The sequence below is a fragment of the Ahaetulla prasina genome, chromosome 7, assembly GCF_028640845.1.
Source record: "Ahaetulla prasina isolate Xishuangbanna chromosome 7, ASM2864084v1, whole genome shotgun sequence".
NCBI lineage: Eukaryota > Metazoa > Chordata > Lepidosauria > Squamata > Colubridae > Ahaetulla > Ahaetulla prasina.
The window spans coordinates 100,246,212-100,263,377 of NC_080545.1; the positions used below are offsets into that span (position 1 = coordinate 100,246,212).

General features: G+C 45.8%; 1 protein-coding gene across 2 annotated transcripts in view; it reads left to right on the forward strand.

The window, feature by feature from the left end:
* The window catches only part of LOC131202073 (uncharacterized), a 60,974-nt gene that overhangs the window by 21,669 nt on the left and 22,139 nt on the right, over positions 1-17,166 (forward strand). For both annotated transcript variants that reach the window (XM_058190628.1, XM_058190629.1), the window contains exons 3-9: positions 1,350-1,477; positions 4,226-4,334; positions 6,981-7,097; positions 7,502-7,563; positions 8,390-8,524; positions 11,137-11,322; positions 13,006-13,108. In XM_058190628.1, the coding sequence (XP_058046611.1) occupies positions 1,350-1,477; positions 4,226-4,334; positions 6,981-7,097; positions 7,502-7,563; positions 8,390-8,524; positions 11,137-11,322; positions 13,006-13,108 (840 nt within the window). The remainder of the gene's footprint in view (positions 1-1,349; positions 1,478-4,225; positions 4,335-6,980; positions 7,098-7,501; positions 7,564-8,389; positions 8,525-11,136; positions 11,323-13,005; positions 13,109-17,166) is intronic.

The following is a 17,166-nucleotide window of genomic DNA, read 5'->3' on the forward strand; positions in this document are numbered from 1 at the left end:
TGACGCTCTCTCCTCACAACCAGGAGTCTGTGAGTTCGATCCTAGGTAGAGGCAGCTATTTCTCTCTCTGGGCACAATGGGAATATATCTGCTGAACAAAAAACTCCGCTCTGGCAACAGGAAGGGCATCTGGCCAGTAAATGCTCTGCTAGCTCCATTCAGTTGCCCAGATTCCACCCCAATACAAGGGATTATGGGGTCATTAAATGAAGATGATGATTGGCTGATTAAGGTTTAAGGTTAAGGTTTAAGGTTTATTAGATTTCTATACCGCCCAGTTTCAGGGTGGTTCACAGACCAGCATAAAAACAGAATTCACAATAGTCATAAATAAATTAAAAACAATATAAAAATCTAATTAAATTTTGGCTAACAATTAAAAATCTTTAAAATCAACTAATAAAAACCCCAATTTAAAACAACACGTTACACATTAGGCCAGCCCTGCGTGATGAAACAATAGGGTCTTGAGCTCGTGTCAGAAGGTCCGGAGGTCGGGGAGTGATCGTAACCCCGGAGGAAGCTCGTTTCAGAGGGTAGGAGCCCCCACAGAGAAGGCTTTCCCCCTGGGGGTCGCCAGCCGACATTGTTTGGCTGACGGCACCCTGAGGAGACCCTCCCTGTGGGAGCGCACAGGTCAATGGGAGGCTACCAGTGGCAGCAGGCGGTCCCGTAAGTACCCCGGTCCTAAGCCATGGAGCGCTTTAAAGGTGGTGACCAACACCTTGAATTGCACCCGGAAGACCACCGGCAACCAGTGCGGCCTGCGCATGAGTGGCTCCCTCTATCACCCGCGCAGCCACATTCTGGACCAGTTGGAGCCTCCGGGTGCTCTTCAAGGGGAGCCCCATGTAGAGAGCGTTACAGTAGTCCAGGCGAGAAGTGACGAGGGCGTGAGTGACCGTGCACAAGGCATCCCGGTCTATGAAGGGGCGCAACTGGCGCATCAGGCGTACCTGATAAAAGGCCCTCCTGGCGAAGACCGTCATGTGGTCTGAAGATTAAACTGTAAGAGTGATCCGGTGGCCTAGAGGTGACGCTCTCTCCTCACAACCAGGAGTCTGTGAGTTCGATCCTAGGTAGAGGCAGCTATTTCTCTCTCTGGGCACAATGGGAATATATCTGCTGAACAAAAAACTCCGCTCTGGCAACAGGAAGGGCATCTGGCCAGTAAATGCTCTGCTAGCTCCATTCAGTTGCCCAGATTCCACCCCAATACAAGGGATTATGGGGTCATTAAATGAAGATGATGATTGGCAGATTAAACTGTGGTTTAGCAAGCTGGAAAAAAATGGGATGCCAGGCCGAGGTGTCCACCAGCTTCTAGCCGCCTTCTGTTCTCTACCTAGTGGTCTCTAGCCTGGGTTGCTGCTTGCACCACTCCGAGGAAGTTCAGACGTGTGACAGGTGCCTGCAGAAGATGACTCTTACGGCTGAGAACGAGGTGGAAGCCCACCGTCTCTCCAACAACTATAAGGTTAGTGTGTGAAGGACCCCTTGGGTTGGGGAAGGAGGAAGAGCGGGGTGGGGTAGGGTGAGGGAGGGTCACCGTAGCCAGCTTAGCAACAGTCCTGGAAAAAGGAAATGTTCTGTCTCCTTCCCCACTTCAGACCCACGAGCTGGCCTTCAGCCAGTGGATTCACGGCTCTTATCAGTCTTGGCAGAGAAATCACAGCTGCCTGCCAAAGTTCAAACAAATGACTCACGTAGCAAGACTTTCAGCTCCTTTTGAAACGGTTCAGCTAAACTTTTGCTTCCCGTGGAACTGAGAGCAGTCCCAAAGCTCCTTATATCTCCTGTGGGGTGGGGCTCCTGCCCCACCCTTCCTTTTGATGACGCTGCCTCTCTAATCTTCTGAAGCGCGGGTCAAGCCAAGCTTGATTATTATTATTATCAGCTGGGTCTGAAGGCGTAGCCTGGGGAAGGGAGGAATCAGGGGATGACGGCCTCATTACGTCCTCCGACTGGCCTGGTTCTGGCTCCTGGAGCCGAGTCACAGGAATTGGTGCTCCTGAGGTAAGCCTTACCGGCCCTTCCCCCTCACTCTCGGAGTCACTTTCAGGCATGGGGCCAGGTTCGGGGGCTGGAGTCACAATAGGAATATTTTTTTTACAATGCTTCATTTAGTGACCATAGTGAACCACGGTCCTAAAACAGGGACTTAAAACCTGGCTCTCACCCTTGCGACCACTGCAGCGTTCCCCAGTGGTCGCGTGATCAAAATTCAGAGGCTCGGCAACTGGCATGTACTTTATGACAGTTGCAAGCATCCAAAAGTTACGGGATTCCCGTTTGCGAACTTCCGACCGGCGAAGTCAACGGGGGGGGGGGACAGGGGGGAGAGAACCAGTTTCATTTAACAACCGTGTTACTAATGAGGCGATTCACTTAACCCCTGTGGCAAGAAAGGTCGTAAAACGAGACAGAACTCACTTAACAAATTCCTCACTCTTTTTTCCCTCCCCCCACAAAGAGTTTAGAATAGAATAGAATAGAATTTTATTGGCCAAGTGTGATTGGACACACAAGGAATTTGTCTTGGTGCATAATGTCTCAGTGTACATAAAAGAAAAGATACCTTCATCAAGGTACAACATTTACAACACAAACGATGGTCAATATATCAATATAAATCATGATGTTTGTTTAATATAATATAAACAACAGTGTTTGTTTGTACATTTTCATTTCACATACCTAAGTGCTTTGTGGGTCCATCTTGCTTACAGAATAATATTTTTCCCCGCTCCTAATTTCTACCTCTATGATCCAACCGTTTATAAAATACGTTCTGCGTTCGAAAATACTCCGTATCTTGTTTTCTCTTTAATGTCAGTCTATCTATTTCTGCACAATCGAATGTTGTTGTTGTTTTTTTAATTACATCATCTTCTCTCAGAGTTTCCTCATTTTTCCAATACTGTGCGAATACGATCCTTGCTGCTGTCAAAAAAAATGCAGTATTAAATACAAATTCCGGTATTATACCTAACAAAAGTATTTCTGGCTTATAATCTATATCAGGGGTCTGCAACCTTGACAATTTTAAGACTTGTGGACTTCAACTCCCAGAGCTCCTCAGCCAGCAAAGCTGGCTGAGGAACTCTGGGAGCTGAAATCCACAAGTCTTAAAGTTGTCAAGGTTGCAGACCCCTGATCTATATTTTAGATCTATATTTTATCTATATTTTAGATCTATATTATTGAGTCTGTCATTTGCACCTCTATAACTGTCTGGTTCGGTTCTGCAACCCAACAAGAAAAACACAGACTTCAGAGGATAATTAGAACTGCAGAAAAAACAATGGCTACCAACCTGCCTTCCATTGAGGACCTGTATACTGCATGAGTCAAAAATAGGGCCGTGAAAATATTTGCAGATCCCTCGCATCCTGGACATAAACTGTTTCAACTCCTACCCTCAGAACGACGCTATAGAGCACTGCACACCAGAACAACTAGACACAAGAACAGTTTTTTCCCGAAGGCCATCACTCTGCTAAACAAATAATTCCCTCAACACTGTCAAACTATTTACTGAATCTGCACTACTATTAATCGTCTCATAGTTCCCATCACCGATCTCTTTCCACTTATGACTGTATGACTGTAACTTGTTGCTGGCAATCCTTATGATTTATATTGATATACTGACCATCAATTGTGTTGTAAATGTTGTACCTTGATGAAGGTATCTTTTCTTTTATGTACACTGAGAGCATACGCACCAAGACAAATTCCTTGTGTGTCCAAGCACACTTGGCCAATAAAATTCTATTCTATTCTATTCTATTCTATATGCATCTTTTAACATTTTTTTTTCTAACCATGTATGTATTTTTGTCCAATATTTCTTTGCTTTCACACATGTTCACCATATGTGTGAAAGTATGCGATAATATGTGCCTGGTGTGTCAGATTATATTTCCAGCAACGAATTCCTCACTTAACCAGATGAATTCTGGGCTCAATGGCAGTCATAAGTTGAGGACTACCTGTCAACATTCAGATGATTAACAACGGGCTCGTATTTATGACGGTTTGTGGTACCCTGGAGTCAGGAAATCCCAGCAAGCAGAGTAAGCAAACTGTGTTGCTTAGCAAGGGAAAATTTGGACAGTAGGTCGAGGAATGCTTGTATGCGTGGTAGAAAGACAAATCTCTTTTGGTATTCCTTTAGTAAATTTGTTTTAATTTACATTTTTTTTCGTGCTTCTTCATACAGTTTGGATTTAAGAAATGGAAGAGTCACGTCACGGCTAGGCCTTGGGAAGAGCGGTCAGAAATTGTCAAAGAACTCTACTCGGACCTGACTGTTATTAAAAGCCCGACAGGTAAAGCCCAGCTACATTCTGCTGCTATTCTAGGATTAGATCATCTCAACAGCCTTGTCGTGTCCCACTCCTCCTCTGACGGCCGGGAAGTCCATATCAAGCGTGCCTCTGCAGCTCTGCCAAAGTCCTATCAGAGTCCTCAGGGCAGGCAGGGGAATCCAAGGTGTGGCTTCAGCAATCCAGATTAGACTTTGCCTGACTCAGAGAATGCCAGAAAGCAGATCCTTTATATAGGCCATGGGGTGTGGCTCCATGACTCAGCACTTATCCAGGCCTGCCCCTCCCTTTTGCTGACGTCGCCTCTCCATTCTCCCGAAGCGTGGATCTGTCCACCCTCCAGCTGCCGGCAATTCCAGCTCGTGACTGGCTTCATATTCCTCAGGCTCATATGCTGTGGGGGAGGGGTTTAGTTGCTCCGTTTGTCCGGGCATGGTGCCAGGACTGGGGGCTGGAGGCATGTCAGGCCATTCGTCTTGCTCGGACTGTCCGGGCATGGTGCCAGGACTGGGGGCTGGAGGCATGCCAGGACATTCTTCTGCACTATCAGTGTCTGGCAGGAGATGAGAAGGGCCCGGCTGCGGAGAGGGGGGCGAGCGAGGCAGAACAAGCCTTGAGTGAACCGCTACAGCCCATCTTGCAGAATCATAGAATAACAGAGTTGGAAAGGACCGTGGAGGTCATCCAGTCCAACCCCCTGCTCAAGGGGGAGACCCTTACAGAATAACACCGTCAGAAGGGACCTTGGAGGTCATCCAGTACAACCCCCTGCTCTAGCAGGAGACCATTACAGAATCATAGAATAACAGAATTGAAATAACGGGAATTTTATCAATGGCTAGAAGGGAAGGTATGTTAGTAAAGATTGGAGAAAGAATACTATTTAACTGAAATATTAAAATGAATGGTGTAGAATGATAGAATTAATGATGTTACCAAATGAAATATTCATTAGCGGATATGCATATGGAATGAGAAAAATAAAGGTTATAGCCCATTGCAGGAATGAGCTTCCTCCAGGACTCCGTCAACTTCCTGACCTCCAGACCTTTTGCCGCGAGCTGAAGACGTATTTATTCTTTCGCGCAGGACTGGCATAAAATGGGTTTTAATAGGATTTTAATTGGGGTTTTACGATGTTATGTATTTTATATTTAAATTATTGGCTAAATTGAATAAGTTTTTTAATTCTGGTTTTATTGTATTGTATTTGATTGTTATTTTATCTGGCTGTTAACCGCCCTGAGTCCTTCGGGAGAAGGGCGGTATAAAAATTAAAATATTATTATTATTATTATTATTATTATTATTATTATTATTATTATTATTATTATTATTATTATTATTATTATTATTATTATTATTATTGGTTAATTTAAAATTCTGGATACAAGATGGTGACGATATAAATTTAGATAAATTAAGGATATTTGGAAACGGTGAAGGCACAAGAGATTTGTAATCACCCCGCCAACTCACAATATTGGGATTGAAAATGTTTTCATGTTTATGTGTTTTGTCTTAAAAGAAAATTTTAAAAAATTGTAAAAAAAAAAAAGACCAAAACAAAAAAAAGAATAACAGAATTGGAAGGGACCTCGGAGGTCATCCAGTCCAACCCTCTGCTCCAGCAGGAGACCCTTACAGAATGACAGAATAACGGAGTTGGAAGGGACTTCAGGGGTCATCTAAGTGACTAAGTGCGGGACTAGCCTAAGTCTGTTTTAATTAATTAATTTATAATTTTAAATTTTAAAGGGTTTTATATCGGTTTACGACCGTTTTAGTTAATTGGGCCTATTAAATATTTCGTTTTAAATTTGTGATTTATACTTTGTATATTCTGTGTTTTAATATGGCTGTGAACCGCCCTGAGTCCTTCGGGAGAAGGGTGGTATAGAAATTAAATTATAAATAAAATAAATAAATAAATCTAGTCCAACCCCCTAACTCCAGTGGGAGACCCTTAATGTAATATTTCTCACGACAACCAATCAAATGCCTCCAAATAAGTATTTTTTCAACCATGGCAACTTTAAGAGGTCTGGACTTCCAACTCCCAAATTTTTTTTTTTTTATTATTTTGTCACAACAGTATACACAAACAATTGTCATAGATAAAACAACATGTGTTGAAGAAAATATATAAGTAAAAATATGCATCAATAATATTAATTTGATATAATGAAGGAAACAATAGGACAGGAATCATCTATAGCAATATCCTTCCTATAAAAGACTACTTCAGCTTCAATCGCAATATTACAAGAGCAAAAAATAGATTCAAGCTAAACGTCAGCCGCTTCAAACTTGATTGCAGAAAATATGACTTCTGCAACAGAGTTGTTAATGCTTGGAACTCATTACCAGACTCTATAGTCTCTACTCAAAATCCCAAAATCTTCAACCAAAAACTGTCTACTATTGACCTCACCCCATTCCTAAGAGGACTATAAGGGGCGTGCATAAGAGCACAAAAGTGCCTACCGTTCCTGTCCTATTGTTTCCTTCATTATATCAAATTAATATTATTGATGCATATTTTCCAGACTTCTTAAATTTGCTCAGGTTATTAAGAAACGCGACTCCAAATTCCCAAAAGCCAAAAGAAAAAGTCACATCCTTCTCCTGCCGTTTCTCTTTCTCCAGGTTCTATGCTGACCTGCGGTAACTTCTTCTACCTGCTCTTCTTTGGATGGTGGGTCTCCTTACTCTACGTCTTGGTTTCCCTTCTGATGTTCCTCACGGTGCTAGGAGCTCCATACGGTGAGGATGTTGATGCCAAATATCCTTGGAGAATGGGAGGAATCGGAGCATTGAGTGGCATAAAAGGGCCTCTGTGGCTCAGACTGCTAATGCAGTCTGTTATTAACAGCAGCTGCCTGCAATTACTGCAGGTTCAAGTCCCGCCAGGCCCAAGGTTGACTCAGCCTTCCATCCTTTATAAGGTAGGTAAAATGAGGACCCAGATTGTTGGGGGGGCAATAAGTTGACTTTGTAAATATACAAATAGAATGAGACTATTGCCTTACACACTGTAAGCCGACCTGAGTCTTTGGAGAAGGGCGGGGTATAAATGTAATTAAAAAAAAAAAATGTGTGTGGAAGCGATGGTCCATCCAAGGAGAAGTATCTCCCATCGTTCGCCTCAATTCTCTTCCCAATTTTAGGAAAACTCTGCTGGAAGCTTGCCGGGTATTTTCTCTGGCCGTTCGGGAAAGTAATTCAAAAGGTAAGGATGAAAAGTTGGAGGCCCACCTCGAAGGGAAGGCGTTCTGGGCTGGTTGAAGGATCTTCCTTCGCCCTGGTGGGTGGCTGGCTTTCTCCAGATCGTAGAGTTTCCCCAGTCAACATGGCCTTCATCTCAGCTCATTGGAGTAGGGGTGAAATGTAAAATTTGGTACTACCGGTCTTGTGGCTATGGCTTCGTGGGGGCGGGGCTAATGTGACTGGGTGGGCGTGGCCAACTTTTTTTCTTTTAAAAGTATTTTTCCTACAACCTCTCCGGCCGAAGAGGTTGTAAAAAAATGCTTTTAAAAGGCTCCTCTGGCGATCCCAGCTGAGTTGCATGATCGTCAAGAGGCTTTTCTTTCTTTTAAAGGCCAAACAAAATGCTTTTAAAAGGCTCTGATGATCCCAGCTGAGCCCTGCGATCATCAGAGGTTGTTTTTTTACTTTTAAAAGCATTTTTTCAGCCGAAGAAAAAATGCTTTTAAAAGTAAAAAAAACCCACCTCTGACGATCACGTGGCTCAACTGGGCGGGGGTGGGGGCCAGGGATTTTTGCTACTGGTTCTCCGAACCACCAACCACCATTGCTACCGGATCGGGCGATCCGGTCCGCACCGGGAGCATTTCACCTCTGGATTGGGGGATTCTGGGAAAGCTGGAATCAAGTATCTCCCAAGTTGCATTTCCCTTCTGGATGAACACGTCGGCAGACGGCAGGAAAGAGGTCCGGAAAACCACCGTTCTTCACCGGATCATCCTCCTGGTCCAGATCAGGTAGCCCGCATTTCGAAGAGAGGAATCCAATTGGCTGTTGTCTCCGTCTTCCAGATGAAAACATGCAGTCCAGATTGCCAGATGAAGTTCAGCGACAACCACGTCGTCGCTGAAATCAAGGTGCTGAAGGACACCAACCCGTTGCTGCCCCGGCAGGATTCGTGCAAGATGGGCGGCTGTGGTTACTGGGTAAGGGTCTTGGGGCCCTGGAAGACCTCCATTTTCGCTCGGCCAGGGAAAAAGCGAGGGTGTTTTACTGAATCATTCCAAGAAATGCTGGTGGTCGACCCATGCTCCTTCCAGGAAGCTTTGTAGCTGTTTTGACCCAGGCCCAAGTAGGTAGTAGGAAACTCAGTCAGTGTAAGAACAAACAAACTTTATTAGAGCAGCTGAGAATTAATTCATTCCCAGCGTAGTCCAACTAAATTAAAGCAAATTCCTCCCAACACAAATTCCTCAGTCCTATCACCAACCTTGGTCCAATTAGGCAAACTGCCAAAGGCCTTTCTTGGCAAAAGTTCAGAAGACACCGATATAAAACAAATGCAACAAGATGAAGCTATCAACGTTGCTTTCCGGCAAAGAGCCCAAATGCCATTGCTGGTCTTTTAAGCCTTAGGGGAGGGGCCAATCATCTCTTGGCCCTACCCGTCCTCTTTGCTTGAGCTGCTTTTGCCTTCTGGCAGCTCTTCTCATGCGTGCATTAGGAGCAGGCTCCTCCTGTTCCTCTGCCTCACTACTGTCAGCCTCTGGAGGCTCCGGAGTCCGCACATCACTCCCTGATGGCCCTGGCCCCACCTCTGCCTCTTGACATAGAGCCCTCATCCGGGCCTTCCCCAGCCTCCAGGACTGGCCAACGCTCTTCCTCAGCCGCATTGCTCTCCGACTCCGTTGCCAGCTCTGCAGGCTGCTGGCAGACCGCAACAGTATCTTCGTTCTGGATTGGTTGAGCTAAGCTGCCACGTTCAGGTTTATAACGGCGTAATGCAGGAATCTCCAAATTTGGTCACTTTAAGACTTGTGGACTTCAACTCTCAGAATTCCAGAGCATAACCAGAGGTCTTAAACTTTGCAAGTGGCTGGCTGGGGAATTCTGGGAGTTGAAGTCCACAAGTCTTAAACTCGCCAAGTTTAGGGACCCCCTCCTGGGTAATGTACAGATAATTCTCGACTTAAAACAGTTCGTTTAGTGACCGTCCGAAGTTACAACAGCACTGAAAAAATGTGATTTATGGCCATTTTTCACACTTACAACCCGTGATCAAAATTAGGATGCTCAGCAACCGGCTGGCAGTTATAACAGTTGCGACGTCCAGGGGTCCCCGTTTGTGAGCTTCCAACAAGTGAAGCCAGATTCACTTAACAACCGTGTGACTGCCTTAACGACCGCCATGATGCCCTCAACCCCTGTGGCAAGGAAAGCAGTAAAAATGGGACGGAATTCACCTAACAATGTCTTGTTTAGCAACACAAATGTTAGGCTCGATTGCGGCCATAAGTCGAGGAGTACTTAATAACGGTTGTTCGTAAGCCCGTCCGTGCAGTGGTGGGATCCTCCCAGTTTAACAACCGGTTTGGGGATTCCGCACTTTTTTATTTATTTTATTTATTTATTTATTTAATCAAATTTTTATACCGCCCTATCTCCCAAAGGACTCAGGGCGGTTTACAGCCTGATAAAAACACAAGAATAAATACAAGATAAAAACAATATTTAAAAAACTTATTGAATTAGGCCAAATTTAAAATTATAATTAAAATAATTAAAAAAAACCATATAAAAGCTAAATTAAAATTAAAATTAAAATTCTAGGCCAGTCCTGCGCAGATAAATAGATGTGTCTTAAGCTCGCGGCGAAAGGTTCGAAGGTCAGGAAGTTGGTGGAGTCCTGGGGGAAGTTCGTTCCAGAGGGTGGGAGCCCCCACAGAGAAGGCCCTTCCCCTGGGGACCGCCAACCGGCACTGCCTGGCGGACGGCACCCTAAGGAATCCCTCTCTGTGAGAGCGTACGGGTTGGTGGGAGGCAATCGGTGGCAGTAGACGGTCCCGTAAGTAACCTGGTCCTATGTCATGGAGCACTTTGAAGATAGTAACCAGAACCTTGAAGCGCGCCCGAAAGGCCACATGCACCTGTGCAATTTGAAGAAATTTTCACTTCCACGTTTTTTCGGGGGAGAAACACAGCTGAGGCACTGCAATTTGCTCTGCCGCACGAATCAGCTGAGAAAATAAAGGTAGGATAATAGCACGAGTATCAGAGTTCTAAGGAACACCCCCAATGAAATAAAGCTCTGAGGCTTTATGTGGTTCCTCAAAGTTCCAATTTATTAGAGATGTCATGTTGGCACAGCTGGGAAAACCCGAATCTGAAAGCTTTTCCACACTCAGTTGACAGTTCACAGCCCTGCCCCACATCCACAAGTTCATCATATTGTCCAATTAACTCTTCACACTCAATTGGATACAATCTTCAGGCAGCCTACATCAGACGCAGGCAAAAGTCCTTGAATACGGAATGTCGTTATGACTAACTTTCTACCACTCCAACAACAACCCCCTCCCAACTTCCCCAGCTAAAATATGTGGCAGTTAAGAAAATTGCCTTCCAAAACTGGCAGCGGGTGGGCAGGTGGGTCCCTCTGATTGTCGGGAAGAACCGGCTCACCCGAACCGGTCCGAACCCATAGAATCCCACCCCTGCATCCATAGTTTCAAAGTCTGCTCCTGAGAAGCGTGTTCGTCCCCATGGGGAATACGCCACCTCGTCAGCCATAACTCTTACTCTTTCCCACCCTATGTAGCGACGTAGTAGCACCTATGTCTGGCTTCTGGCTGGCTTCCCTCTCCTGGTCTTCGCCCATGCTCTGCTCTGCGTCATCTGTTGGTTTCTGGTCTTCTTCATCCCCACGGCCAAAATGAGCCTGCGTACTGTTACCACGATTCTTCTCCTGCCCCCCGAGTGCGTCCACATTCAGCGCCTACGGAAGGTGAGCAGGGGGAATGGGGACTTTCCAGGCGGGCCTCGAATTGCAACAGTTCATTTACTGACCGTTGGAAGTTACGACGGGATGGGAAGAAGGGGACTTTTAACCGTTTTTCATGCTTAACGACCATTGCGGCCTCCCGGCGGGTCACATGATCAAAATTCATGACTCGTATTTACGATGGTTGCCGTGTCCTGGGGTCACGTGATCCCCTGAAAGGCTTCCTGCTTAAGCAGGGGGTTGGGCTAGAGCAGCGGTCACCAACTGGTGGTCCATGGACCACTGTTGGTCCGTGAGAAAATGTTGGTGGTCCGCAGAAAAATTATTTGCAATTTTTATATTGCACTAAATCAGGGGTCCTCAAACTATGGCCCCTGGGACAGATACGTGCAATCAACGTTTGTGTTGCTGCAGAGAGTCTCCTACTTCGCGGTCTTTTTGTGTGGGTCGGAGGGGGGCAGAAATTCCGACATGGGGTCTGCTTCAGCCTCCTGGTGTGGGGCTTTGGGTGAAGGCTGGTGGCGAAGAGCCGGAGGGCCCTGTTCCAGTGGGACTGCCTCATGGCCTGGAATTGGCCGACCATCTCAGCCCGCTGAGCCTCCAGGCGCCGGTACCTGGCCTTGCACTCCCGCAGGACTTCCCTCTGCGTGGAAAGCCTATGCTCCTAGTCCTCAGTGAGGCGCTTCTACTGAGCCGCCTCCTCGGTCACATCCAATTTGAACTGAGCCAGCTGTTTTGCCAACTCTTTCTCAGTGGCTCCAACAACTGCTTCCTGTTGGGACCCTAAGGAGTCCGGGGGGGGGGGAATGAGTGGCTGGGAGGGGAGGGGTGAGTAGAGGCTGGCTTGGCGCCCCTCCACATGAGTGACATCTAGATGGCCACGCCCACCCAGTCACACGACCACCTAGCCACGCCCACCCAGCCAGTCATTAGGCAGATCATATTAGTGGTCCGCGGGATTTAAAATTATGAATTTAGTGGTCCCTGAGGTGTGAAAGGTTGGGGACCCCTGGACTAGAGGACCTCCAAGGTCCCTTCCGATTCTGTTAATTCTATGGTTGCAGTGTCCAGGTGCGTTATGATCCCCTTTCGTGGCCTTCCGACAAGCCAAATCAACAAGGGAAGCTGGATTCACTTAACAACCGTCATGTCAGAGTTCCAAAAAACACCCCCAACGAAATAAAGCTCCCAAGTTTTATATGTGGCGGTTAGGAAGCTAAAAAGAAAAAAACGGCTTCCAAAACTGATTCCATAGCCTTCATTTTAACAAGTGCAGTGATTCACTTAACAACAGGGGAATAAATTTCATAAAACGGGGAAAAATTCACTTAATGACCTCGCTTGGCATTGGAAATATGGGGCTCAGTTATGGGCTTAAGTCGAGAACTGCATGCAATAGAACCAAAAATGAGCAACATCATCGTCTTTTAACGACCCTATAATCCCTTGCGGGGGTGGAGTCTGAGTGTTTTGCTGGCCGGATGCCCTTCCTGTCCCCAGTACGGAGTTTTTTTCAGCCAGAAGTATTCTCATTGTGGCCAGAGAGAGAGAAATATCTGCCTCTACCTAGGATCAAACTCACAGCCTCCTGATTGTGAGGCGAGAGCTCCACTTCTAGGCCACCACACCACCCCTAGAACCAAAAATGATCACAATCTGGTTTATTGTCTTCCTTCTCTGCTCTAGACGGAAGTCCCCTTAGATGCGGAAGTGGTCCTCTGCTGTTACCGGGCGGTCAGCGCGTATTATTACAAATACGCCGTTGATGGGATCAATGTCTTTGCCGTCAGTATCCTTTTCAATGGAGGGAGGGAGGGTGAGGTGTGGTCATCTCCCATGACATCTACCTCAACATCTGTAGTCTTCAGAGACCCGCTGAGCAGGGCATTAGCCTTTCCTCTCTTTGACCGATGTCCATAAGATGAACTGCCAGTCATAGAAAGGGTGAAGGAGATGCCATCAAATCCGCTTTGACTCTTGAGGACCGTATGGTCAAAATACTGGATGTTGGGACCTCCTTGTAGCTCAACTGAGGTCATCTGAGATACTGGCCTGGCCTGAAGCCCTTCACCATGGTGGTTTTCCTCTTCTTGATCCCAAATAGCGCTGGGCAGTTACCTGCTGTTGGTCCTTGGAGAAAGTTCTCGACCCCGGGGGCCTTCACCGGAACGTCCAGGGAGTTCCCTGATCAACAGTACGGAACTGCGAATAGAAGAGAATGTTTGTAGCTCAGAGTTGAACTGTGGAGGGTCTTTGGTGCTTTCTGAGCATGGTGGTTTTCTAGCACGTTTCACAACCCTACTAGGTAACATCATCAGTACTAGGAGGGAGTGGGATTTGCAGAGAGGAGGAGGAGGAGGAGAAGGACTGTGGGGTCCTTGGTGCCCTCTGAGCTTGGTGGTTTTCTTGCAGACGTTTCATGACCCAACTAGGTAACATCATCAGGGCTCAAGGGAGTGGGTTTGTGGAGGGGGAAAAAGGGGAGAGGAGGAGGAGGAGGAGGACTATATGGTCCTTGATGCTCTGAGCTTGGCTACTTGCTTGCAGATGTTTCATGACCCAACTAGGGGACATCATCAGAGCTAGAAGGGAGTGGGGTTTGTGAAGAGGAGGACTGTGGGGTCCTTGATGCTCTCTGAGCTTGGTGGTTTTCTTGCAGATGTTTCATGACCCAACCAGGTAACATCATCAGTGCTAGGAGGGAAGTGGGGTTTGCTCCCTGTTTATATACGAGTGGTTTGTCCTCTCAGTATTGGTTGAATGGTGTTGATGGTTCCTTGATTAAACTGTTCTTTACTATTTGATTGTTGCTCTCGTATTAACCCTGTTGTTAATCTCTGCTTCTTTGAGTGTTAATTGTTTCTTTTTTCTTTTTCTTCTCTTCTTCTCTTTATTTTATTATTTTAAAATTGTAGCTTTTTCATGATCTCTTTTGAATGGCGTGCAGCTGTTATCTTTATATGCCTGTTGATGGCTGATTTTACATACAAGGACAATCCCCGTGTATATAAACAGAGAGCGAACAGTTCTCTTCCTCCTCCTCGTCCCCTTCCTCTTCCCCCCCACAAATCTTTCTCACTTCTAGCACTGATGATGTTGCCTAGTTGGGTCATGAAACGTCTTCAAGAGAGCAACCAAGCTCAGAGATCACCCAGGACCCTACAGTCATTCTCCCCCTCCCCCTCCTCCCCTCCTCCTCCTCCTCCTCTTCCCCCCCCCCCGCAAACCCTTCTCACTTCTAGCACTGATGATGTTGTCTAACATAACATAACATAACAACAGAGTTGGAAGGGACCTTGGAGGCCTTCTAGTCCAACCCCCTGCCCAGGCAGGAAACCCTACACCATCTCAGTCAGATGGTTATCCGACATTTTCTTAAAAATTTCCAGTGTTGGAGCATTCACAACTTCTGCAGGCAAGTCGTTCCACTTATTAATTGTTCTAACTGTCAGTAAATTTCTCCTTAGTTCTAAGTTGCTTCTTTCTTTGATCAGTTTCCACCCATTGCTTCTTGTCCTACCCTCAGGTGCTTTGGAGAACAGCTTGACTCCCTCTTCTTTGTGGCAACCCCTGAGATATTGGAACACTGCTATCATGTCTCCCCTAGTCCTTCTTTTCATTAAACTAGACATACCCAGTTCCTGCAACCGTTCTTCATATGTTTTAGCCTCCAGTCCCCTAATCATCTTTGTTGCTCTTCTCTGCACTCTTTCTAGAGTCTCAACATCTTTTTTACATCGTGGTGACCAAAACTGGATGCAATATTCCAAGTGTGGCCTTACCAAGGCATTATAAAGTGGTATTACACTTCACGTGATCTTGATTCTATCCCTCTGTTTATGCAGCCCAGAACTGTGTTGGCTTTTTTAACAGCTGCTGCACACTGCTGGCTCATATCTAAATGGTTATCCACTAGGACTCCAAGATCCCTCTCACAGGTACTACTATTGAGCAAGGTACCACATATACGGTACTGGTGCATTTTGTTTTTTTGGCCTAAATGTAGAACCTTACTTTTTTCACTGTTGAATTTCATTTTGTTAGATAGCGCCCAATGTTCAAGTCTGTCTAGTTGGGACATGAAACGTTTGCAAGAGAACAACCACGCTCAATGATCACCAAAGCCCCCACAGTCATTCTCCCCCTCCTCCCCTCCTCCTCCTCCTCTTCCCCCGCAAACCCTTCTCACTTCTAGCACTGATGATGTTGTCTAACATAACATAACATAACAACAGAGTTGGAAGGGACCTTGGAGGTCTTCTAGTCCAACCCCCTGCCAAGGCAGGAAACCCTACACCATCTCAGTCAGATGGTTATCCAACATTTTCTTAAAAATTTCCAGTGTTGGAGCATTCACAACTTCTGCAGGCAAGTCGTTCCACTGATTAATTGTTCTAACTGTCAGGAAATTTCTCCTTAGTTCTAAGTTGCTTCTTTCTTGATCAGTTTCCACCCATTGCTTCTTGTTCTACCCTCAGGTGCTTTGGAGAACAGCTTGACTCCCTCTTCTTTGTGGCAACCCCTGAGATATTGGAACACTGCTATCATGTCTCCCTAGTCCTTCTTTTGTTAAACTAGACATACCCAGTTCCTGCAACTGTTCTTCATATGTTTTAGCCTCCAGTCCCCTAATCCTCTTTGTTGCTCTTCTCTGCACTCTTTCTAGAGTCTCAACATCTTTTTTACATCGTGGTGACCAAAACTGGATGCAATATCCCAAATGTGATCTCACCAAGGCATTATAAAGCGGTACTAACACTTCACCTGATCTTGATTCTATCCCTCTGTTTATGCAGCCCAGAACTGTGTTGGCTTTTTTAACAGCTGCTGCACACTGCTGGCTCATATCTAAATGGTTATCCACTAGGACTCCAAGATCCCTCTCACAGGTACTACTATTGAGCAAGGTGCCACATATACGGTACTGGTGCATTTTGTTTTTTTGGCCTAAATGTAGAACCTTACTTTTTTCACTGTTGAATTTCATTTTGTTAGATAGCGCCCAATGTTCAAGTCTGTCTAGTTGGGACATGAAACGTTTGCAAGAGAACAACCACGCTCAATGATCACCAAAGCCCCCACAGTCATTCTCCCCCTCCTCCCCTCCTCCTCCTCCTCTTCCCCCGCAAACCCTTCTCACTTCTAGCACTGATGATGTTGTCTAACATAACATAACATATCATCAGAGTTGGAAGGGACCTTGGAGGCCTTCTAGTCCAACCCCCTGCCCAGGCAGGAAACCCTATACCATCTCAGTCAGATGGTTATCCAACATTTTCTTAAAAATTTCCAGTGTTGGAGCATTCACAACTTCTGCAGGCAAGTCGTTCCACTTATTAATTGTTCTAACTGTCAGGAAATTTCTCCTTAGTTCTAAATTGCTTCTTTCTTGATCAGTTTCCACCCATTGCTTCTTGTTCTACCCTCAGGTGCTTTGGAGAACAGCTTGACTCCCTCTTCTTTGTGGCAACCCCTGAGATATTGGAACACTGCTATCATGTCTCCCTAGTCCTTCTTTTGTTAAACTAGACATACCCAGTTCCTGCAACTGTTCTTCATATGTTTTAGCCTCCAGTCCCTAATCATCTTTGTTGCTCTTCTCTGCACTCTTTCTAGAGTCTCAACATCTTTTTTACATCGTGGCGACCAAAACTGGATGCAATATTCCAAGTGTGGCCTTACCAAGGCATTATAAAGTGGTACTAACACTTCACGTGATCTTGATTCTATCCCTCTGTTTATGCAGCCCAGAACTGTGTTGGCTTTTTAACAGCTGCTGCACACTGCTGGCTCATATCTAAATGGTTATCCACTAGGACTCCAAGATCCCTCTCACAGGTACTACTA